Raw genomic sequence first — 24,328 nt, 5'->3', positions numbered from 1 at the left:
AGTTTCTTTGTTTTATGTTGAGTAGTTTTTACAATTAATTAAATATCTAATAAATTATTGTACAACCTAACTTTCAAGCCATCAACAGGTGGACAGGTGGTGGATACAGGCACCCGTACGATGACACCATCTTTTTCTTTTCTTCTTTTTTTTTTTTCTATTTCCAAAAATACCTAGGACCGTGGGAATTTGCAACTTGCAAGTACTATAATTTTTTTTTAAAGGCTTGAACTTATTTTTAAAATTATATCAAAGATAAGTATACCCTTATTTAAACACTGTATTAACAAACTCGCTTTAAAAAGTTTACGGAGAGAAATATATAATTTTGCATAGTTTTATTTTATATCAGCACCAATATATCGGTAGAAGTCCGAGGTTTGCACTTTGCAATGGGTTATTTACTGTTTACCCTCGCTTTTTTTTAAATAACGGAAGGCCCAAGCCGATCTTTGGAAAAAAAAATATACAGGGACGCTTATTTTTTGGAAAAATAAAAGAAAAAATTTAAAACATGATTGTTTTCAGTTAAAAAATAAAAAATAAAAAATAAAAAAAATTATTTTTTATTTATAAACAAATTCTTTTTAAAAATGGAAAGAAACATGCTTTTAATCTTTTAGAATCATAAATAGTTCAATTTTTCTGTCATTTTCTTTAATTTTTATCATATGATTAGTCCCTAAAAAAGTGAGTCTTGTACCAACTTAATCTTCAAAGAATCATTAGTGATCCAAACTCATTAATGCTTAATAAACATTAACTAAAATAATTGAAAAGGACAAAAACATCCCACGCTTTGAACTCGATCTAGAATGAATGCTAACCCAACAATTCTTCTTTTGGTAACTAGAACATGTAATCTTATGCATGCTAAACCGCCCTATAGAAGGAAAATCCTTTTAATCACCGTGAACCTCTTCATACTATACAACCTTCATTTTCAGCTGCGGCAGCAGGTATCCGTGTTAAGTGTCACCTGTCTTGTTGCGTCTATTCACTGATCTAACCCACTTTGATAAGTACCTGTAAGTTACAGAATATGTTCACTATCTAACCCACACTTCAAAATACCTGTGTTAGATAAATATATTATTATTTTTAAAATAACTTTTAATTTATTAACTAGGTCTTTTATAATGCTAATTGACATTTATCACAGCCACATATAGATTGTGATACCAAAACCATTACGGATTCCAAATTTTCAACTTGGTTAAAAGACACAAGAACAAACAGATATGCAAGCCGTCCTTCCATCTAATCCAAATATTTAATGTAAGCAAGATGACGCAGAAGCCAAGAAATACTTGTCCCGTGGATCCGCTTTGGTGGAATATTATCCCATTTATGCATCTAAAACGTTCTTTACTCAAGAGGAAGGTTAATATGCAATCAAGATTGGATTCGTATCTGACGAGATGCATGTTCAATATTTACTGTAGATATAAAAATTTTGTTAGTAAGTGATTTATAAATATTTTTATAAGCATTTTTTTTAAACTTCAAAATATGTCATCACAATAATCAACCAAATTTCCTACTCACTATTTATATTTTCAATTTAATATTTTCTTAGCTATTAGTTTTCTTCTTTAGTTAACTACCGGTTTATGAGTCTATCTTCATCCATAAAAAAAATTGCATTATTCACGTGCTTTACACGTGGGAAGAGCAATAGTCACCAAATCAGTGGCGCTATTTACAACTCTGATCAACAACCATGTTATTTTATATTATTATTGAACTAAATACAATTTTCTGTCACACAATCTTAGCAGCAGAAGACGAAGTAAAAGAAGGATAAAAATGACTAGTCAGCCTCCCAATTGGGAAAACTGATTCAACCAGCACCGTAAAAATTAAAAGAAGAAAAGAATTAGGTTCTTCCTTTTCAACGATATTATTATTTAATATATGTATGTTTGAAACTCATTTTTACGTAAGAAAGAGGATGACATCCCAACGTGAGGAAAAAGCCTCGTCAGTGTAACCACCTAAACTCAGACCTTAGGAAAACAGAACAAAGTGAACAACCTCTGAGTGAGTGTGTCAAGAGAGAGATGGCGGCGGAAGTGCCGTGCTGTGGAACAAAGTTTTCACTGTACGTGTTGGTGATAATAGGGTTGGTGTGTTTTGCTGGCCTTATGGCTGGTCTCACTTTGGGACTCATGTCTTTGGGCATCGTCGACCTCGAAGTTCTCATGAAATCTGGTCGTCCTCAGGATCGCATCCATGCGGGTTTCTACTCTATACCCTTTTTTCTTCCTAACAATTCTAATTTTCCAATTTCTCCAATCACTCTTTTTTTTTTTTTTTTTTTTTTTTTTTTTATTTGGCAGCGAAAATTTATCCAGTGGTTAAGAACCAGCACCTTTTGCTTTGCACGCTTTTAATTGGAAACTCCTTAGCCATGGAGGTGCTGTTATTGCTACGCCGTCAATTTAGTGATTTAATTATTATTTTTTACTTGTTTGGGGAAATGGAGTTGACTATTTTGACCTTGCTTAATTTGATTAGGCTCTTCCCATTTTTCTTGATGCACTCGTGCATCCTGCCGCAGCAATCTTGATTTCGGTCACCCTTATTCTCATGTTTGGCGAGGTAAATTTTTATTCTTGTGATGATTAATAACAATATGTAATCAAACTGGAATTGGGACTTATTTTCAAGGTTCCTTCTTCCCTAACTGGTGCAGATATTGCCGCAAGCAATTTGTACAAGATATGGATTAACGGTTGGGGCAACACTAGCCCCGTTTGTTCGTGTTCTTCTTGTAGTTTTCTTCCCCGTCTCTTATCCCATCAGCAAGGTATGTTAATGCTTACAGTCTGAATATGTGAATGATATTGTAAAGTAACAAAAAAAATCTGATGAAGATTGTGATGTTTTCAGGTTCTTGATTGGATGTTGGGTAAAGGACATGCTGCCCTTTTAAAGAGGGCAGAGCTCAAAACTTTTGTGAATTTTCACGGGAATGAGGTATATCGTATGATTCGAAATTCCATGTTAGGAACGAATTAATAAAACGGCTGCTTTTTATATTTATATTGATTTGAATGATTTTAAGATATACTTTTGATTGAAATTATGTTGCACTTCATTCAATATGGCTTTGCTTTGTGCTCTGACGTGGCATGGCTTTGTTTTCTTGTGTAGGCTGGAAAAGGAGGGGATTTAACTCATGATGAGACAACCATCATAACTGGTGCGCTTGAATTGACTGAGAAGACTGCAAAAGATGCCATGACTCCCATATCAAAGGCATTTTCCCTTGATCTGGATGCAACTCTAAATTTGTGGGTTTGTGAATTCTTTATCATTCCCTCGGCTGTGCTTATGTCTTCTTTTTTTCTCTAATCTTGTCCTCTGCCTGAACTGAAGGGAGACACTGAATTCAATAATGACAATGGGTCATAGTAGAGTTCCAGTTTATGCCGGAGAGAAAACAAATATTATTGGACTTGTTCTGGTAATCTTTCTTCCATCTGAGATTTTGTAAGTGAATGCTCAGGATTGTAGATTGCTGGTCTCACCTGTCAATGATAATTTCCATTATTGATGTTCTGTTATTATTCTTGTAATTATATTGGATGGCTCAACGGCTATAACAGATTATAACATGATCGTTTAGTCCTTCTTTCCCCTTCACTTGTTGAAGATTATCTCTTTTATTTTTTACACCAATTTACTCTAATGAGTAATCCTACACTATGAGATGCAAAGTTTTGACATGATATGTTGCTATTATATGTAGTGAATAATATTTGTGAGAATTAATGCAAGGATTGGTTTTTTGGTCTACTGTTATAACTGCTGTTCAGATGAAATGCATAAAATATATAAATATGATCTTTATGCAGAAATATTAAAGCTCAGATGAGGGAAAATGTTTATGAGGATCAATGTCAGGCTTGAAACCATTAATCTCATCCTGATTATTGTTGTTGCTTATGATATACCTTGTCATAGATTGTGGATCTGATATGGTGAGAAGGATATACCTGAAATGTAATGTGATAGAATATTAGTATCAAGTTGCTGTGAAATACAATAGATTTGTTGTGTGATATCTGATACAGATATCACTCATTCATTCTAATTTAATGGTTTGTTGGCTTGTTTGTGTGCAGGTTAAAAATCTCTTTATGGTTGATTCAAAGGCTGCAGTACCTCTACGAAAAATGACCATCAGAAAAATTCCTCGGTAATTCTTTTTCATACATAAGATGAGATACATTATCCTTACCTATGAACTTGTTCATATATGTATTAGCATTTTTGTCTATTTGTGTATTGTTGTTGAAATGCCGGTATTAGAAGGTTGTCCTCATGATTTCCTCTTCATTCTGCAGCGTTTCAGAGAACATGCCTCTGTATGATATACTGAATGAATTTCAGAAGGGTCACAGTCATATTGCAGTTGTATATAGGGATCTAAACAATAAAAACGAAGCCCCCGAAAAGGTTAAAGATGGGGAACAACTTGATCTCGAGGACAGTGTTAAGAATAAAGGAGAAAACACACCCTTGGATAAAGGTGAGATTTAAATAAAAGTGAAATAAACTTCATTTGCTCGGTGCATGCTTTTGAAATATCGTATTTGGTTAGCATTAAACTCGTAAAGCAGGATATACTAAATTGTTCTTTAGTTCCCTCAAAAGTGTCATTGTTCTTCTTGTTTTCTGACCTTGCTGATTATTTCGAAGCTCTTGTATGGTCATTTTCAGCACCATGTGGTTTTACTTCATATGTTTGTGATTTTCTTTCTGTATCTTTAGACATATGCCTCAGTCGCATTCTTTAGTATCATGATCCTTTGTGGTTGACCTACTCGGTGGAATTCTTAGTGATTATCCTTTTTGACCTGACTGTTGACTGCATATATAGGTGCTAAATTGGAGTCACGCAATACTTTGATCACCGATGCTAAGATTGATGGTGCTCCACAAACAAAGAAAAGTCCACCAGCAACTCCTGCTTTCAAAAAGCGACATAAGGGTTGTTCATATTGCATCCTGGACATTGAAAATGCTCCCCTACCACTGTTTCCACCCAATGAAGTGGTTGTTGGTGTTATTACAATGGAGGATGTCATTGAAGAGCTTCTTCAGGTTAGATGCTTTACTGAACTCTAGGTAGTAGTGGTGGTTTGGGATCCACATTATTTAGTCCTGTTGTTTGTTTGATACCTTATTTTAAGTGCTGATGATGCAACTCTATCTATAACTGATGCAACGATGAAATATCCCCTTTGTTTTTCTTCCTTGTGTGCACCATTTGTTATTGATGCAGTTGCAGATAATCCCCCCTCCAATATTCCTGCCATACGTGCACCCAGTACAGATGCTTAAGTGCTATTTTTTTTAGTGTATTGAGGAAAGAACTACTTAATTTGACTTCTGCAGGATTACTTTCCTGTTGCGTGTAGATGTTTCAAATTGCTAGAATGGGTTGTTTTGTTGCTAGAGCATATAGTTTCATTACTTCATATATTATTGTTGTTATGAACACAATTACAGGTTGCATGCATGCTTCCATTGCCTTTTACATATTCATTAAATCTTTGTGCATTTCAGGAGGAGATACTTGATGAAACTGATGAATATGTCAACATCCATAACAAGTAAGTTTAAAATTGTTCCCTCTTAACTTTAATCTGAAGCCCCACCAGTTTATTGGATAACCTTGTTGCAAATTGACAAAATGTCTCTTGGTATTTGGTTTAGTGTTGTTCGGCAGCAATAGAACTTTGTTAGCTTATAGTATGAAGCATATGAAATTGATTGAATTCTTGCAAATGCAGGATAAAAGTTAACATGAATGCTTCTAGGGAGAAGGCTCCTGATGCAAAACTGTTACAGCCTTCTCTAGCAGTTCAAGGACACACACCAACTAATTCAATTTCTACAGCAACTTCTGTAACAGGCTCGCCTACCACAATTGATCAAATCTCTGAAAGTGAGTCACTCAGAAATCAATAGTTCATTTAGAATAAGATAATAACATAGGTTTGTGTTGAAAACGAAGAGCAGTATATAGTTTCTTGTAAAAAAACTCCCTGTATGATATTATGTTAATATAGAGAAGGGAACATTCCGATAGCGCTTGGCTCACAAAACCAAACAGAATGGAATTATTCCGTTTTGTTCTGTTCATTTTGGAAAACCTTCAATGAAAGTGGAATCAAAATATACCACTTCTAATATCTGATCTAGTTCTTTTTTATTTTTAAAATGTTCTAAACATAAAAACAGAATTTGTCTAAGAATATGTTTGATTTCTCTTTTAAAGAGTTTTTAATATTTTTTTCTAAATATAGTATAAAAATTGAAATTTTTTTTAAAAATAGAAAACAAACATACCTTAAGTCTTTCGAGTGCTGACTATATTTATATTTGAATGCTAAATATTCATGTCGCTTTATATCCCAAAGGGATTGTGTACTGTTATTGTACCAAATCCAGCAAGGCCGAAGTACAGTAATTGAAAAACGTTAGTAGCACTTTTAAAGTATTCCTTTTAATACATAATTGGATGAAATTCATTATGATTCATGAAATTATGATATAATTTATTAAATAAAAAGCGTGATTCGATGTTTTTTAGTTCTAGTTAAGTTCATCTAATGATAGAAAATGTTACAAAGTTTGTTAGAGAATTTTTTCTTAGCACTCCTATCTTGATCTTGATAGATCTACATAGGGAATGATAACTGATAAGAGAGTCTCTTCACGAGCGTTTCCGAACATAGATTTTTGTAACATAGTTTTAATTTTAATTATTTCTTCCCAGACAAAAACCCAACCAAAAATGTTATTAATTTTTATATCGTTAATAGTTCTATGCACGAGATAATAGCCAAGAAAAATCTTAGAAAATAAAACTCCCAACAATTTGAGCTAAAATTACGACTCTATTTGAAGAATGCCCAAAAAAGACGGTTAAAGCAAATTAAAAAAAATACACCAATATAACACATTTTGCAAACACAAAAAGGTTGCTAGAACTTTCTGAATATATTATGCACAAATGTTCGAAAATTTTAAGCAAGTAACTGATTAGGGGGAAAATAGTTTAACTCTGAAGTATATTTATCTAACTGAGATGTCCCATTCTTCTCTAGCTCCCCAAAATATAAATAAAACAAAAAGGAGCAATTTGAAAAATATGCTGCTTTCCATTTAAATGGGGAGCTGATTACTTTATCAAAATTCAACAAAATGCTTAAAGTTGTTTGTGTTTATTCAGTTTGGTAATCTTTGAACAAGTCGCTTAGACAAAACCTTTCACCATCGCCATGCACGAATACAACGACCACGATAAATGTGTCACTGCCAAGCATCAATGTTACTAATTGTAGCCTTTATATTATATTTATATTTATAGATTTTTTAACACGTTTTTAAACATATATTAAAACAATATTTTAGTGCACATTTAAAGATAAATAATATTAACTTATATAAAATATTTTTTTGTTATAAACTACATTAATATTTTATATGAAGTAAATTTTTGGTCTACAAATGTCATTTTTTGAATAAACATTGTCCATATAATAATTTAGGCGAATATGTTTTTGAATAGAGTGATTGACTTTAATGTCCCTTTATCAGAGTTCTTATATTTAAATGTTTTGCATTTTTTAACTAAAAAATTGGTCTTAAAAAAAAAGTAAACTAATATATATTTATATATAATAAAACATGATTTTTTTACACTTATATAAATCTTAAAACTCTTACATTAAATTTAAAATTTTTATTTAATTTATATTTAACAAATTATAATTTATTATTTTACTATCTATTAAATTGATATTAGTATAAGAAAATTATTTTTCACATATAATATCACATAAATTTTAAAATTAAATTCAAATAATTAATAATATCATTTAAAAAAATTTATGGTATTTTTATAATTTAATTAAATAGTTATAAAAATCATAAATATAAGTTGTAAGCTAAAATAATTGGGGCGAATATGTTTATGATGATAATAACAGAAGGCCCACAGAAACAGAGGCACTACAGTTGCAAAAGAAGCGATGAATGTCCTTTCATTTCGACTTCGTAGACATGAATGTGACCAATAACATTACCTTCACTTCACGCCCAATGCCTATTGGTGCTATGAGGCGGCTACCACTTTCTTCACTGGTACGTGCCTTTCACGCGCCCAAGCACCGCGCAACTTGCTCTTCTTCTTCTCCGTCCTTTTCCCTTTGTAACAACACAGAGACAGCGTTGATAACAAAGCAGAGCTTCTGTTTACTACTGCCACCAGTTCTTTCTCTCTCTTCTACGGAATGAATATTGAATATCAAATTTTTGCATGACTTGACACGTTATGTACTATAAGTTTCATGTTCCAATTCTTTTTATAAATCTATTTTGATTAATGTATTTCTTCCTATTATACGGTTTATTTTATGATGTTTAATTAAAATAAATATTTTTTCATTTTATATAGTATGTTAAATTATATTCATGCCTGTGACCAGTCATTTTTTGTTGGAAATTTTAAACAAAATATAAAGATAAACGTATCTCCATAACTTGTACTTCAAAACTAAAGGTGAGTTGAATAGTACAAATAAATTATTTCAAGTCATAGGCATATAGACAATTAATATCTATTTAATATTTATATTAAAAAAACTAAATTTTCACATATACGAGAATATCCATTTCCCTGTTTCCTAGTCAAGTATCGTCCCCATTTCTATCTTCCTCTCCGCGCATTCACACGAAGACCAGCAAGAAACGTTATATATATCATTTTCATTTTCTAATACAAAGGTTGTGATAAAACAAAGTGGGTGAGCCACAGCTAAGAAATGTAGTGAGGGGAGAAAGAAACAATGAGGCAATATTTTCATCATTAAGAGACAACGATATACAGTAGCAACGGAAGAAAATCCAATAATTAGATTACTCATCAAATTGATCATAATAGTAGGGATCATGGAAGAGAAGGAACAAAGCAAACTCTGGAAATCAAGAAAATCACTCCATATCATGATCATATTCATTCACAAAATCACAACACATTTAATTTAAGCAATACATACAGAAAAGCCTTCATAATTGATTAAGGCCTATCTAAACTTTTTTTTTTCTCTGCATGTCAACGAAACATTGTGTTCAAGTTCTCTCGTGGACCATATGTAAACCCTATCAACATAGGGATTAGGTAAGCTAAGAACATGAAGAAAGAGCTTTTTGGATGCTTGTGCTTCCCAGGATTTCAATACCAATCCATATAAAAGATGACCAGCCCAAGAACCCAAGAATTTTCTTTCTATATCTTTGTTCTGGAGAAGAAAAAAAAGGAAAAAAATTATGTAAAGAGAGGAGAGAACAAAAAAAAGGAACAAATTTTAAGTGCTTTTTCTGGGCTTGCTTTTTCGCCTAGCCCTGCTTCTCGAGGGTTCCCCTTTGGGGACTTGAATCTTTTGGAACACTTGTTCTTCCTTTGTAACTCTTGTGCATGCTGATGCTGGTGATGAACCTTCTTGTCCTTGTTTCTTCGTTAAGCTCTCTGTGCCTTGCGTTGCTGTAGAAGGTGCTGATTCCTCTATTGGTTCTACTTTTTTCTGTTTGCTTACGGTTTCCACAACCACCTTACGAGGCCTTCCTCTTTTTCGAGGAGGCTGAGGTTGTTGGGTTTCTTGTTGCTCACCTTTGGATGAAGAAGCCTCAGCTATCGCTACCGAAAGTTCCTTCGTTTTTTGTCGCTTCTTTTTCCCCATAAATTAAATACTTCTCGATCAATCAATATTAATAACAATAACAACAACCTCCACTCTATCACCAATAATATACCCACTATTTCTGTTTTTCTACATCCCCATTTTTCATAGATCATAAAAATATAAAATCAAATCTTTAATCCCTCCCTTGATTCCTGCTTCTTTCTAATATATTAAAAGCAAGAAGATCAATATCTTTGACCAGGGTAGAATCAAGATTCTGGAAACATTGCAAAACCAAGCAAACACCCTTCGTAACTATATAATGGAATAAAAAATTAATAACTACGGTTCTTCATTCGGCTACCAATAAATTAAAAAAACAAAAAAACAATTCATAAATGATTAATCGATCTTCCGCTTTCTTTATGTCCAATCTTGTGCCATTCCATTGCAACACACACATTTATATACTTCCTTCTCTTTATTATTATTATGATTGTTATTTTCTCCCCTGCAAATAAAAAGAAAATGCATGTGTTGTGTAAGTAGTTATTAGTTAGCTAGAAGAGAGAGCGTGGAAGTAGAAAATGAAAGTAGCAGTAAGTAACCATGGTTAGGAGCGTGGACCAAAGAGGTTTGGTGAATTGTACTAGTCAGATTCAGTGTTACAGTCTGAGCACTTGTGTCGCTTCCCGGGTTTCGCGTTCTCACTCTTGAGCTTTTAATTGTTGGGGTCATCATACAAGTGTACCTACACTGCTCCTTCTGTCTCTGCATCTTTTTTGACCGTTGATTCTTTCGTAAACTACTCTTCTTTCTTCATTAATCAATGTGCGCGCCAATGCATATTATGGGAGAACAAAATTATGCTTGTTGCCTTCGGGTAAAGCCATGTCCATTGTCGTTCGTCAACGTTCGTGGCCTCACCTAACATCATATGTAATTTGCATGGCTTATGATAACAATCCCATTGCCATTTGGAGTGCACACACATGAGAGAGGAAAATGAATAAAAAATATGTGGGTGAACTAATATTAAGTAAATATTATATTATTATATAAGTGTTTTAGTTTTTTAATACAATTTTAATACACTATTTAGTAATTGTATATTTTTTCTGTCTCATATTATTTGTTACTTTAAGAAGTAAAAAAATTAATTAATTGTAATTTTTTAACAATATTTTAATTTGTTAAAACCATTTGTTGTCAAATTTAAGAGTAATTCTTATTTATTAACTACCATAATAATTTAAATATAAATGTTTTGGTGAAATTACTTATTTTTTGAAATGCAAATACATTAGCCTTCCTAGGTATAAGGGAAAGGCTTGTTTGTTGAAAGCAAGAACCAAACTACTTAGCATAGGACACAAGGAGCCCAGAGTAAAAATTAGGAATGTTATTTGAGGACCAAGCTTGGGCAAAGCTAAACAATTTCAAGGCTAAACAGAGGCCCATTGCCTCAACTTTATTAGGCTCAGCCCTCAGATGATGACCCAAGGAGATTCCAATATGTTGTTGCAAGGACAGTCCCAGAAACTACCAATGCTATTATCAAAATCAAAATGAACTTCAAGTGGAGATACGTTACTCCCCAGTGTTATCATTTACTTAATTTAAATTTATAGGAGGTGTGTTTTATCACATCATGCTCATTCACCCTCCCTACGCTAATGGCACACTCCATTCTCATCTCAACAATTTGAAATACTATAAACCATTCTCACCACGTTTTATTGTTTAAAATATTTTTTATTCTAAAATTCAATCTACATTAACGAAATTATTCATTCAGAAAAACAAATAATGAGCTTACACCGACATATTTCATGCATTTTATGTTGGGTCACCAACATATTTCATATATTAAAGAATGTAAGGATGAAAGACCATGCACAACATGGGTAATTCTTCAGTTGTGCGTCCAAGAAAGTTAATCTTGCGATTTAAATGTTGAAAAATGTTAACAGAATGAATAATTAATAATAAAAAAACTATATTTATAAATAATTAAACTCAATTTTAAATGTAACCGAAAAAAACTCAAATTTAAACAAGAGGTTAAGAAAATTCTTAAATGTTTTTGAGCAAACCCATAAAATAAAATAACATTGTAATTTATTTTATTTGACAATAACTCATAATAATATAGAATATAATATAATTATAACTAAATTTATATTTAATTATTTATTAAAAATAAAAAATATAAATTTTTGTAAATGTTAGTTAAATCTGACAAATTTTCTTAATTTTAAAAAGAAAAAGTTTTTTTTTTTAAATTACTTTAAAAATTTAACTTAGATTAATATTGTTTATTATACTAAGATTATTTTTAGAAAATAACTATTAAATATAAATAACTTATCATAAATTTACTTTTTAATTAAATTAAAATTGAATTTAACCAATTCCGATTTATTTTACAATAACATTGACATATCGACAAAACGACTCAGGGAATAACGTTTCGGTCACTGACGAGGCATGAAAACTGAAAAATACGAGGTAAAAAGGTTGAAACAGCAAAAATCCTTCGGGACCAATTCGCGTGAACAACACGTGTAGCAAGAATCACAAACGTGATAGTCACGCGCAGGAACTGTGCGTAAATACTTATGTCCCAAACTCACAAGTGAGGAACTGAAACCAGGAAGGGAATCCCTCCGCTAATGTGAGCCTATGGGGGATAGGGTCCTAACGTGTGCCCCAACATTTATCATCCAAGTGAGGCTTAACCTACATTCACACCTCTCGCGTTTTCGTTCGGTTCCCTGCAACTCTCACCCCGTTGGTTCGTTCAATCGCAATCATCAAAACCCCTTTCGCTGATCAACCATGGCTGACCGCACCTCCGCCACGCCCCTCCACATCTCCGCTGCACCTCCTTTTCAGATCTCCAAAGGTTATTTTTTTTTCTCTTTTTCAATTCTCTTCCCATCCCTCTAAACCCTAGCTACCGCCTTTCCCAACTTTTGCCATTTTCATTTATTTGGTTATTCCAACCACTTCTTTTCTATGCTTGAGTTTAGGTTTTGGCTTCGTCTCTCGAGTGCTTTCCCTTTCAAGACTCTTTTCTGTTAATTTTAAGTCTCGATTAAGAATTCGAAGATTGCATTGACGATTTGGTCTGTAATTCGTTCATTTCACGCTATTTCCTTCTGTGTTTGAACTACCTGCTAGTGGCTAGCGCATTGACTTTTTTTTTCCTTAAAAAAAAACAAATTCTTTGCCTGTGTTATTGAATTTTATTGTTTCTTTATTTGGATTTCTTCGTGAACTAGAGAACTAGCAATTTATGTCTTCGTACTGCGTTAGGCGTCGTTGCGTTTTGAAATTGAAGTTGTTTTTTTTTATGTTTGTAGTTTTCTGGGTTTATCCGGGAGAGACTTTGGTTTCATGATGTTTGAAATTTGAAAATGTTGGGCCTTAGTGTTACACCTAATTTGGTAAAAAATAAAATAAAAATACTTAGTAGTTACTTTAAACAAATACTTTTAAGTTGCTTTATATTAGGGTGCTGCCTCGTGATTCTTCTATATTTGATTGGATATATACTGATGTATAGAGTTGCCCCACTTTATTTTTGGTCACCAATTGAAATTTTATCTGGACATTTTTTGGTTTTATAATATAAAGTGTTCTGCAGACTATTGGACATAAGTTAACATACTCATAACTTTTAGGTTGTAGACTAGCTATGTTTAATTTCTGAGTCCTGACATTGATTTTGGATTCATCATGTTGTTTATTTGCAAATTTCTGTATCCTTATCTCTGTGCCCTTTCCCATCTCTATCTTTCCTAATTTATCTTTTATTTATACTGGTATACCTTGGCATTTTCTTCAAGCAATAACTGTTAATGTAGTCAACATCCGATGGATTTGTCCCTTCAATTAGAATTGCATATTAAAAAAAGTTTTGGAAGAGGTCTTCTTTTGATATATTTTTTTTTTTTTCACTACCCTCTTATTGGTCAATACATTTATTAAAAAAAAAAAAGAAAATTGTCCTGATAATTTTCTCTTGCTTCTCTGTTTTTTTTTCTCAGTCTGCATGTGCTCTTTACTATTTAATTTTCAATTGAAAATAAGAGGCGATGGAAAAACACTTAATTGCTTATGCCAAATGCCACTAATTTTTTACTATTTTTGGAACGAAGGGGTATGACAATTTGTGTTTATTTCTTAACCGGCCGAAGGGATATTACCTTTTTCTTCTATCAAATGTGCTGTCCATGTCCGTTATAAGACTTACATCAATAATTTCACTGCTCCTGTATTCTGCTTTGGGAAATTTTTGGCATTGGTTAACATTTTCAATTCCTATTTAAGTAACTTGAGTGTTTTCACACTTGTGCAGATTTCCATGGCTCTGACAACCCTATTCCTCTTTCGCCACAGTGGCTTCTGCCAAAGCCAGGGGAGAGTAAACCTGGAATAGGATCTGTGGTGTGTAATGACTACTTACTACTTGATTTTCATTTTTATCGTTTTGCACTCTTGTAAAATGTGTATGTGCAAATAGAATTTTTTCGCACAAACCGCTTTAAGTACTTTATAATTGCGTTAAGGTCCACTTCTTATTTCTCATTGCTCAGGAAAACCATGTGATGTCAACTCCACCATATGGCAATCGCCCAGAGACTGTTAAGACATCTGGAAATGGAGATGATGTGAATGATGGCCATAAAAGGAAGGATGTCTTTTGGCCATCCATGCTTGACTCTGGAAGTGGACGTCGCGACCGTTGGCGAGATGAAGAGAGAGATACTAAGTCCTCCATACGCAAGGATCGTTGGAGGGCTGCAGACAAAGACCTAACTGATCCCCGTAGAGTGGATCGATGGACTGAAAATTCATCCACGAGGCACTTTGGAGAAGCACGTCGCAGCACATCTGATAGATGGAATGATTCAGGTCATAGAGACACTAGCTTTGACCAGCGGCGTGAGAGTAAGTGGAACACACGCTGGGGTCCTGATGATAAGGAGCCAGAAGGTCTTCGTGAAAAATGGAGCAACCCAGGTAAAGATGGTGATCTGCACATTGAGAAAGGTTTGGCTAACATTTCCAATCCTAGTAAGGATGAGAAGGAAGGGGATCATTACCGTCCATGGAGACCTAACTCCTCACAAAGTCGTGGAAGGGTAGAGCCTCCCCATCTCCAGAATGTGACACCAAACAAGCAAGTGCCTGCATTTTCATATGGGCGTGGCCGTGGTGAGGATACACCTCCAGTGATTACTCTTGGACATGCTCGGCTTGGATCTGGTGGTAGCTCTATGAATAGCACATATATGCATACTCTATATCCTGGAATTGTATTGGATAAAATGGAAAGTCAGCATGGAGAAGGCTGTCCCTTTAGATACAGTAGGACAAATTTGCTGGATGTGTACAGAATGACTGATATGCGTACAAATAGAAAAGTAGTCGGTGATTTTGTGCAGGTACCTTCTCTTACACAGGATGATCCATTGGAGCCTCTAGCTCTTTGTGAACTGAAGTCTGAGGAACTGGTAAATTGATGTCTCTGTATCTTTCTTTTCTGGATGCTCCATCATTTCTAGTGGTTTATTGGGTTGCTCTTCTATTTGAACAGTCAGTATTAAAGGATATTGACAACGGGGAAATAATTAGTAGCAGTGCACCTCAGGTGCCAAAAGATGGGCGGAACTCAGCAGAATTTACACATTCAAGACGAATGAAGCTTTCAGATGCACCTTTCCAAGGTACATTAGGAAAATTAGCTTATGGATTGTGTGGATGCAGGTTAGCTTCTGTTAGAACAAGATTGCTTTGGCTGCTTGCTTCTGACCATTTGTAACTTACAGTACACTTTGCGTTGTCAGTTTTATTTCTATCTGGATTTTGGAGGTGATCTTTATTTTGCCTTATAGTGTAAATTGTTGAGCCTAGAATGCTTTGTTTTTAATATTAATATTGATGGGTCTGATATGCCTGTATGTTCATGGTTGAACTCTCTTTATTAATTGTTCTTGTTCACTCGTTTTCTTTTGTCCTCCAAGTTTTACTACATTGTGTAACTAGAACAATTTTCTCGCTAATTAAATGCACTATTCCTTGCCACATGTAACGAATATGAAGATAAATATTCCCCGTCTCTAGGAGTTTTTCTAATATGTTCTCTTTACAGATAGAGGTGAAGATGGTGGTTCTTACAGAGTTGCTGATGAGGCATTTAATAATAGAGGATCAGCATTTGAAGAAAATAATTCGGTTCATCCTGGTGCTGCATGGCATGTCATGCCACTGGGTGAACATGCAGGCACAATCATGCATGATAGCAGAGATGTGTCTAGTGATATTAAGTCAAGGAACTCAGATGTGAGCTGGTCACACCAGCCAAAAGATCCTCATACTCAGTGGGATGGTAATTTGGATTATTTATCTGAAGCCAGAGATATGGCTAAGTGGCAGTCTAATGGAGATCCCATTATTAAGAGGCAGCTAACTGGCATTTTGGACAGTGAACTTGAAACCAGGAGAGTTCCACAGACATGTCCAGAGGACTTATCCCTTTTTTATAAAGATCCTCAGGGTCAAGTTCAGGGCCCGTTCAAAGGAATTGATATTATTGGTTGGTTTGAGGCTGGATATTTTGGTATAGATTTACCTGTTCGCCTGGAACATGCAGCACCTGACTCCCCTTGGTTACAACTTGGTGATGCCATGCCCCATTTACGAGCTAAAGCCCGACCACCACCTGGGTTTTCTGCAGCAAAACTGGACTGTGCAGAGGCACCTTGTCGGCAAAATTCCAATACATTTGGGAACATACATACTGGTTTAAGTGATGTGGAGATGTTGAGAAATGATTCTATGCATAGGAATTCTACTACTGAAGCTGAAAATAGATTTTTGGAGTCACTCATGTCTGGTAGCAAGAGCAGTCCCCCAATAGATAGTCTTGCATTTTCAGAAGGTTATTACTACTGTTTTGTTTTTTTGTTTTAACTATAAATGAACTCCATGATTTATCTTTTTTCTCCATAATATCATTTGTATAATATATTGATGTTGTTTTGAAATGCTCTGATTTTACTATAATTTTGATGTGTACTTTTAGGTTTGCAAGGGTTTCTTGGTAACAATTCTGGTAATTTGGGCCCATCAGGAGTAGATGGTGGAAACAACCTTTACTTACTAGCCAAGAGGATGGCACTTGAAAGGCAGCAGTCCTTGCCCAATCCTTATCCATACTGGCCAGGGAGAGATGTAGCACCCCTTCCACCAAAATCTGACATTTTTCCAGATGTAGTACAGCAGTCAAATTTCTTGTCTCCAGTGAATAACAATTCTCATCAGCTTCAGTCCCAAAATCCTGAGTTGATCTCAATAATCCAAGGGTTATCCGACCGGTCATCCACAGGCTTAAATAATGGTATTGCTGGATGGCCAAATTGTCCCTCACAAAGTGGATTGGATCCCCTTCAGAATAAGATTGACTTGCATCATGATCAGAATTTTCTTCAAATGCCATTTGGAATTCAACAACAAAGGTTGCAGACACCAAGCCAATTGTCTTTAAATAACTTAATAGCTCAAACTTCAGATAACCCATCTAGTATTTTGACAGCAGATAAGTTACTTTCTTCTGGTTTATCCCAAGATCCCCACATGTTGAATATGTTGCAACAACAATACTTACTGCAGTTGCATTCTCAGGCTGCTCCTTCACAGCAGATGCCTTTGTTAGATAAATTCCTATTGCTGAAGCAGCAGGAGGAGAAACAGCTATTATTACGCCATCAACAGCAGCTGTGTTCTCAAGTGCTGCAGGAGCACCAGTCTCACCATCCGTTTGGTGAATTTTCTTTTAAACAGTTGCAGGGAGGTGGAATACCAATGGAGAATTTGCATGTGGATATTTCTCAAATTCAACCTCCGAAAGAGATTTTTCCCATGAGCTCACAGGCACCTATTACCACTGTGCATGATGAGCTTACTACTAATTCTTTGGATTTACCTCTGCGAGTAACTCCGGACCATAGCTATAACATAAGCAGTGAATCTTCTGTGCAGCTGCCTCACCAAATAATTGGGAATATTAGTCATCAGAAGAGTTGGGATCCTACACTTCCTGTGCAAATTAATGAAAAGTACCAGAAGGAAACATTGCCCGCATCAGGTTCCGTTGAAAGATCCCTATTGCATGGGCAGAACAGAGCCAAAGAAGAAACTACCATTGTGCAGAAACCTCTTTCTTTTCCTGATTGTACTGCTAAATCTGTGGTGCAGATGCCAGATGATAGTTGTAGAGCTGATGGTATCCTTGAGAAGGCAACTTTTGATTCTGGTGAGAATTCTCAACCTGTACAGTGTGATGCTATGACTTCATCTGGATCTTGTGGGATCGAGTTACCACTAACAGGTCAACTTAGTAAGGATGTGGAGATTAAATCAGATAGTCCTGAACAGCACCAAGCTGGAAGAGACAGCTCAAGTATGGAGCCTTCTGTGGTGGATGCAAGAAATGTTGAAGCACGTGAACCCAAAAAGACTAATGAGAAGAAATCTAAGAAGCAAAAATCTTCCAAGTCTCAGTCTTCTGAACAAGCAAAGGGATTTGTAAAAAATGTGACTTTGCATCAGTCAAGGAAACCAGAAACTGAGAAGCCAATTTATAGTGAAGAAAATTTGGGGGAAGCCAAGGAACCAACTCATGAAACATATCTTCAACAAACAAAAGGTAAGAGCAACCAGTCTGGAATTTCAACTGCAGAGGCAGATGACAATCGAGAAGTTAGTGGTCTACTTACTAATATTTCAGGAGGCATCACTGAAACAATTGTTGAGAATGAGTTGAAGGCAGTCAATGCTCTTGGCACAAAGAATACTGAATTACCTTCAGCGAGAGCTTGGAAACCTGCTCCTGGTTTCAAGGCAAAGTCGTTCTTAGAAATTCAACAGGAAGAACAAAAAAAGGTACAGACAGAAATATTTGTATCTGAGGTTGCTACTCCTGTGAGTTCCATGAGTTTGACTACTCCTTGGGTTGGAGTTGTGGCTAATCCAGACTCTATCAAGGTGTCTAGTGACAGACTCAGAGAAGCAGACAATACTGAATATCTATCTAAATGTGGAAGTCATCAAAATGGCAAGAGCAAGAAAAGCCCATTACATGATCTATTGACAGAAGACGTAAAAAAATCTAGTGAAATAGATGGCAAGGTTCCAGACATTATGCTGCCCTCACAAAATTTAGAACCAATAGATGATGGGAACTTTATTGAAGCTAAAGACGCCAAAAGAAGCCGGAAAAAATCTTCAAAATCAAAGAGTGCAGGGGCTAAGATTTCATTGCCAGTTGCTTCTAGTGAAGTGCCTCTAAGTTCAATTCCCAATGAAAAGGGGAAAAGTTCCCGCTCTGTTCCACAGGAGAAAGAACAACTACCGGCCATCCCTTCAGGACCCTCTTTGGGAGATTTTGTTCTTTGGAAAGGAGAGCCAACAAGTCCATCTCCTTCTCCAGCATGGACTTCTGATTCTGGTAGGGTTCCTAAACCAGCAGCATCATTAAGGGACATTCAAAAGGAGCAGGAGAAAAAATCTTCTGCAGTTCCCCCAAACCCATTGCCTACCCCTCAGAAATCACAGCCTACCCAAGTTTCTCGAAGTAATGGTTCACCATGGCCCGTTTCAGCTTCATCTCCGTCAAAAACTGCACCATCTAGCCAGATAAAAGCCCAAGCTTCTCTGTCAAAATACAAAGGGGATGATGACTTGTTCTGGGGTCCAATTGAGCAATCTAAGCAAGAAACTAAGCAGTATGACTTCTGTCTCCTCATTGTTCCATTACTGTTTGCTGTATGCATGCACACTATGGTTGTACCCTTTAATATGTAGGCTTGATTATTCTTACTTTCTAAGATATATAACTTTACCGAAGTTGTTAGTTTTTTGGCATCTGTTTATCATGCATGTTTAGTGTGTAAGCTATCAGATTTTGTTCTATATCACAACCTACTAGTGAAGTATATAAAAATGGGTGTGAGAAAGGAAATGTTTTTCGTAACTGGACAGTGAAATTTCTGTCTTTATAACATTAGAGCATTAAATAGTACTAGGACATCATAGACATTACTGAAAAACATGACGCTGATTGATTCATAATTAAGGCTGATTTGAAGACTTGGGAACGTCTAGGAATACTTATTAGTCCCAGACTGCCTTCGACATTACCTCTGTATTAAAGCACTTATATTTAGAGATAACATGCAACAGTAGGTGGCTGTCTTGTTTCCTTGAAAATCCAGTGTTGATGGATAAGATTACTCAAGGTTTTATTATTTGTAAGCAGATCAAATTTTCCTCAGCTTGCCAGTCAGGGGAGCTTGGGTTCTAAAAATTCTTCCATGAAAGGTAATTCACCTGCATCATTAAGTCGACAAAAATCTGGGAATGGCAAACTGACTGAGCGATCTCTGTCATCATCACTTGCCTCTTCTCAATCACTGCTGAAACTGAAAAAAGATGCCATGACTAAGAATTCTGGTAAAATATTTGCTCATTCTATATTTCAACATTGTTAATTGATCTGTTCATATATATGTACTCCCTTTTGATTTAGTCATTGATGATGTTTAGAAATAGTGAACTAATTCTTTTGTAAATTTCAGAAGCCATGGACTTCAGAGTATGGTGTGAGAATGAATGTGTTAGGCTTATTGGGACAAAAGGTACTGTGTCATTTCATATTTGTTGTACTGTTTTTATGAATCCAGATTTATATTGACTTAAGAATGTTACCTGACAAATCTGTTTCACCAAATTTGTTGGTCCCCTAGTTAAATACTTGTCTGAACGTCATAATCATGAATTTAGCTGGTCACAGTATCTTAATTTTTATCGAATGTCATTTTAACTAGAATTTTTTGGGTGGCAGATACAAGTTTCCTTGAATTTTGCTTGAAACAATCTAGATCCGAAGCAGAGATGTTTCTCATAGAAAATCTTGGATCATTTGACCCTGATCATGAATTCATTGATAAATTCCTCAATTACATGGACTTCCTTCCTTCAGATGTGTTAGAACTAGCTTTTCAAACTGTGAATGATCAGAAAGTTGCTGGAGGCATGATATCTGGAAATATAGATGTACAGGATCTAGGCCACACTGAAGGATCCTCCTCTAGAGGCGGAAAGAAGAAGGGTAAGAAAGGTAAAAAGGTTAGCTCTTCAGTTTTGGGATTCAATGTCGTAAGTAACCGGATAATGATGGGAGAGATCCAGTCCGTAGAAGACTAATATTAACACAGGTTGTAGCGGAACGTGTAAATATGTTTTGACCATGCTTTGTATTCTGTAAATGAAAGTTTTGTTTTTTTGTTTTTTTGTTTTTTTGTTTTCTTTTCTAACACACCAACAGTAGCAGCACCAAACGGATCTGCTCAAGCAATTTTGTCATCTTAATCTTGTCAGCCTTAACATGATTCAATTATTTTACTTTTTGATTCATTTGTATCTTTGTGAGGAAGCAAACTGATTCGTGGGCAGAGTATGTGTAGTATGTAATATTTTGGTGATTTCAATTTCAGTAACTGTAGATTGAAAATTTAGCAGTGGATGCTAACTTTGCCTTTTCTTATATTTCTAACGTAATGGTTGGGATTACAGCAATTGCCTTAATAACATTGAGGGTGAAGGGCGGTGCAATTTGCGGAAACATAATCAAGTTGAACTACTTTTATTCGTTTTTAAGATTTGTAGAAAATATTTTACCACATTTTAAAATGAATAATATCAACATAAACATGATATCATGATATATAAAATGTTATCTATCATTAGTCCTATTATTAATACAATATTATTTTAAAAAGCATAACTTTTGAAAGAAAAAATAATAATTGACCGAGTTAGGACAATTTGAATTATAATTCAAACCCGTCCTCAGAATATACTGAATCAAATTTTGAAAATTCATACTCGTTTAAATCAACTTAAGACTAGGACAGGTTAGTGGGACAGATCGGATCTTGTAGACCCCTTAAATCTGCGTCTTCTCTTAGGTTTCAGTGTATTGATACAGACGTTCGCTTATGTGACGAGTAAGCATAATAAATGCATAACAATGCCAATGCTATACACACACAAAAGTATACAATCAACAGCCGCACTAGAATGGTAAAAAGAATGAGGCAAGTACTTCAACTTCAAATCTAAAACCTATATAATTCCATGTGTGTTTAGAAATTGATCAAAATAATGTTAACTCATGTTTTAACATAAAAATTATAATGTTAAAGTAGATCAATATTTGAGGGGATTTAACCAAATCCAAAGACACGTTCATTCATTCCGTTGAGACCTGCCCCACGCCATACCGGTTAAGTTCATGCTTACAAGCATAATGAAGGATTCTTGTTATTGGTCACTGTTGACTGTACTGTTCATGTTACTCTTCGCTTGCTTAATTTTTCTTGATCCCGTTATGGTCTGCACATGTCGATCATGAAAAGTGAAAATGTAACTATTCTTTTATAACTTAGCAAGTGTGCATTTGGCTACTCATGTCATTCCAAAGGGAGACGTTAATAATGAAAGGGTGAGCTCACAGGAATAAGTAAGATATTGGATTACTTTCATCGTTCATGCCAGGAGAAGAAAAGGCAGTAATATGTTTAAAGTCAGAGACTGATGGCAGATGGTTTTCATAAAATTACAAGGGTCTAGATCAAGAATTAGATACCATTTAAATGTTCAGGGGATGAACTTAGAGATTTTTCACTTTTTAAAATAGAATAGATAGTGTGGTGAAAAAAGATAAAAGTAAACAATGAGTTCTAAAAATGTGTACGAATAATATAACTCACTTAGTATGATTTCATCAATATTTAATTTAAGTAAAATGTATATTGAAGGAGTTTTGAAATAATTGTGCTTGCAAATATAAAGTTTGTATTACAATATTTTAAAAAATAATTTGACAGGAAAACGAGTCACTTTTATGGTATAAATAAGTATTATGCTTAGAATTAATCTTGTTCAATTAAAAGTTAATATTTTAAGTTTTTAAAAAACTAATTTTACTCAATCTACCAAAAACTTTTCTTACTGAAAAAATAATTTTGACAATTAAAATAAGATATTGTATACTTTTGTATCGATGAACACATTACAAGAATTCAAAATAAAAAACTATTAAAAGAAGAAATTATTCATTACATAAAAATATAAAATTTGTTTGACATTTGCTATTTTAAGAAATTTAAAATATTTAACAAAATACATTTCATATTTCTATATTATATATTTATGGTTACACAACAAACAAACCCTTAAAATAATTTGCCATGTTCCAACCAACAAGAAATCTTTTTCCTGCAATAAAAATTTTAAGAGTAATCAAACATGCTATTAACATAAGCCGTGTGTGGTGTAGGCTAAAACTACGGATTATTGTTTCAAAACATTTCAAATTATAAGAGAAATACTACTCTTCTTTTTCATATATATTATTTTTTCAAAAAAATATTTATCTGTCATTTTAAATATTTAAATTATTATTATAAAAAAGAAACTTAAATGTGTCGAATGTTTGCAATTTTTTTTTTAGTTTTTAATTTTTGTCTCTTTTCTGAAGGAGACAACCCAAAATATAATAACATGGCCTCTTAATTAGTTAGGTCAAGAAAAGAACCAAAAAGAAATTTAGAAGCTAAAACAAAAAGTTTAAAATATAGAAGCAACTTGATTTTTATATTATAATCTCAAATTTCAGATGAAAAACAATGGAAGAAGTAACTTTAGAACCGTCTAACTGGTTGGACACTTAAAATCTTTGGAGGCAGCTAACAATTTAGGTGAGAGCCAATTTTTAAAGAAAGTCATAGTTTTTTTTTTAACCATATATAATTACTAAGTAACAAATAAGGCTTAGGGTTAGGTTACCGATTGTGATTGAAGAAGAAGAGGAAGAGAGCACAGTGACATCTTGGCAATTTCTGAAACGGCTGCGTCTCGGACGCCACCAATATCACTCATCAATTCCTCGTAAGCAGCTTCGAAAGCTTCAGACCAAAACTTGGGTAATCGAACCGAGTTGCTGTGGCTGTACACATCCCACATGTGCCTCACCACTTTCTCTCTCTCCTCCACTTCCTATTTCCCAATTCATACCAAACCAAAACCACAACACAACCAAAAATGAAATTTATTAGTTATAGTTACGCATTACACCATTCAAAATTGTTTTTTCCTAGTAAAATTTTATTAAAATATTTAATATTATTAATTTTTAGATTTTACAAATTTTAAACTTAAATTTTATTGAATAACATTCAGCATACATTAAAAAACTCGATTTAAAATTTGTGTTTTGTCGGGTACCAGGACGTCGTGATCTTGGAGAATCATAGAATCGAAGTCTTGGTTGTTGGTTGCAGACCATTTGAGGGTGACGGAGCCAGTGAACATGGTCCAAAGAGCTACGAGGATTATCGCAGCCAAGATCCATAACTTGTAATGCCTCTTGCGGTGGGCGATTCCAGAATCAGCAGCATTGGAATGGCTCTCTCTTTTTGTCATGGCCATGGTTTTGGTTTTGTTAAAGCAATGATCGGTGGAGTGGATACTTTATTTTATATATTTCT

At 34.5% G+C, this 24,328-nt stretch overlaps 4 protein-coding genes across 6 annotated transcripts; 2 read left to right on the top strand and 2 right to left on the bottom strand.

The window, feature by feature from the left end:
• The first annotated feature begins 1,940 nt into the window (after positions 1-1,940).
• On the top strand, positions 1,941-6,266 carry LOC113864496 (DUF21 domain-containing protein At1g47330). The gene is made up of 12 exons (XM_027498269.1): positions 1,941-2,241; positions 2,343-2,419; positions 2,521-2,604; positions 2,699-2,812; positions 2,896-2,982; positions 3,160-3,299; positions 3,385-3,472; positions 4,134-4,207; positions 4,356-4,540; positions 4,892-5,115; positions 5,581-5,627; positions 5,808-6,266. The coding sequence occupies exons 1-12, from the start codon at positions 2,064-2,066 to the stop codon at positions 5,983-5,985; spliced, it is 1,476 nt and encodes a 491-aa protein (XP_027354070.1). The 5' UTR covers positions 1,941-2,063; the 3' UTR covers positions 5,986-6,266.
• Positions 6,267-9,389: 3,123 nt separating this feature from the next.
• LOC113866360 lies at positions 9,390-9,761 on the bottom strand. Its single transcript, XM_027501246.1, has one exon. The coding sequence runs from the start codon at positions 9,759-9,761 to the stop codon at positions 9,390-9,392; it is 372 nt and encodes a 123-aa protein (XP_027357047.1).
• A 2,592-nt stretch (positions 9,762-12,353) lies between these two features.
• Positions 12,354-21,319, top strand: LOC113864691. Of its 3 annotated transcripts, XM_027498697.1 has the most exons (9): positions 12,354-12,612; positions 14,071-14,159; positions 14,309-15,229; positions 15,313-15,442; positions 15,868-16,656; positions 16,801-19,501; positions 20,035-20,228; positions 20,354-20,413; positions 20,620-21,319. In XM_027498697.1, exons 1-9 carry the CDS (start codon positions 12,546-12,548, stop codon positions 20,979-20,981), a joined length of 5,313 nt encoding a protein of 1,770 aa, XP_027354498.1. In that variant the 5' UTR covers positions 12,354-12,545; the 3' UTR covers positions 20,982-21,319. The 3 variants fall into 3 exon arrangements, with proteins under 3 accessions (XP_027354498.1, XP_027354499.1, XP_027354501.1); XM_027498700.1 differs by lacking the exons at positions 12,354-12,612; positions 14,071-14,159 and having other exon boundaries at positions 14,931-15,083; positions 15,161-15,229; XM_027498698.1 differs by lacking the exons at positions 20,354-20,413; positions 20,620-21,319 and having other exon boundaries at positions 16,801-19,224; positions 20,035-20,222.
• Positions 21,320-22,100: 781 nt separating this feature from the next.
• On the bottom strand, positions 22,101-24,230 carry LOC113865924. Its single transcript, XM_027500733.1, has 3 exons — positions 24,066-24,230; positions 23,626-23,837; positions 22,101-22,179 (listed from the first exon to the last, which is right to left on the bottom strand). Exons 1-3 carry the CDS (start codon positions 24,150-24,152, stop codon positions 22,101-22,103), a joined length of 378 nt encoding a protein of 125 aa, XP_027356534.1. The 5' UTR covers positions 24,153-24,230.
• Positions 24,231-24,328: the final 98 nt, after the last annotated feature.

This window comes from Abrus precatorius, unplaced genomic scaffold, assembly GCF_003935025.1.
Source record: "Abrus precatorius isolate BTA unplaced genomic scaffold, Abrus_2018 Scaffold4, whole genome shotgun sequence".
NCBI classification, from domain to species: domain Eukaryota; kingdom Viridiplantae; phylum Streptophyta; class Magnoliopsida; order Fabales; family Fabaceae; genus Abrus; species Abrus precatorius.
The sequence above is the reverse complement of the archived record's forward strand: the minus strand, read 5'-3'. Positions and strand labels throughout refer to the sequence as shown.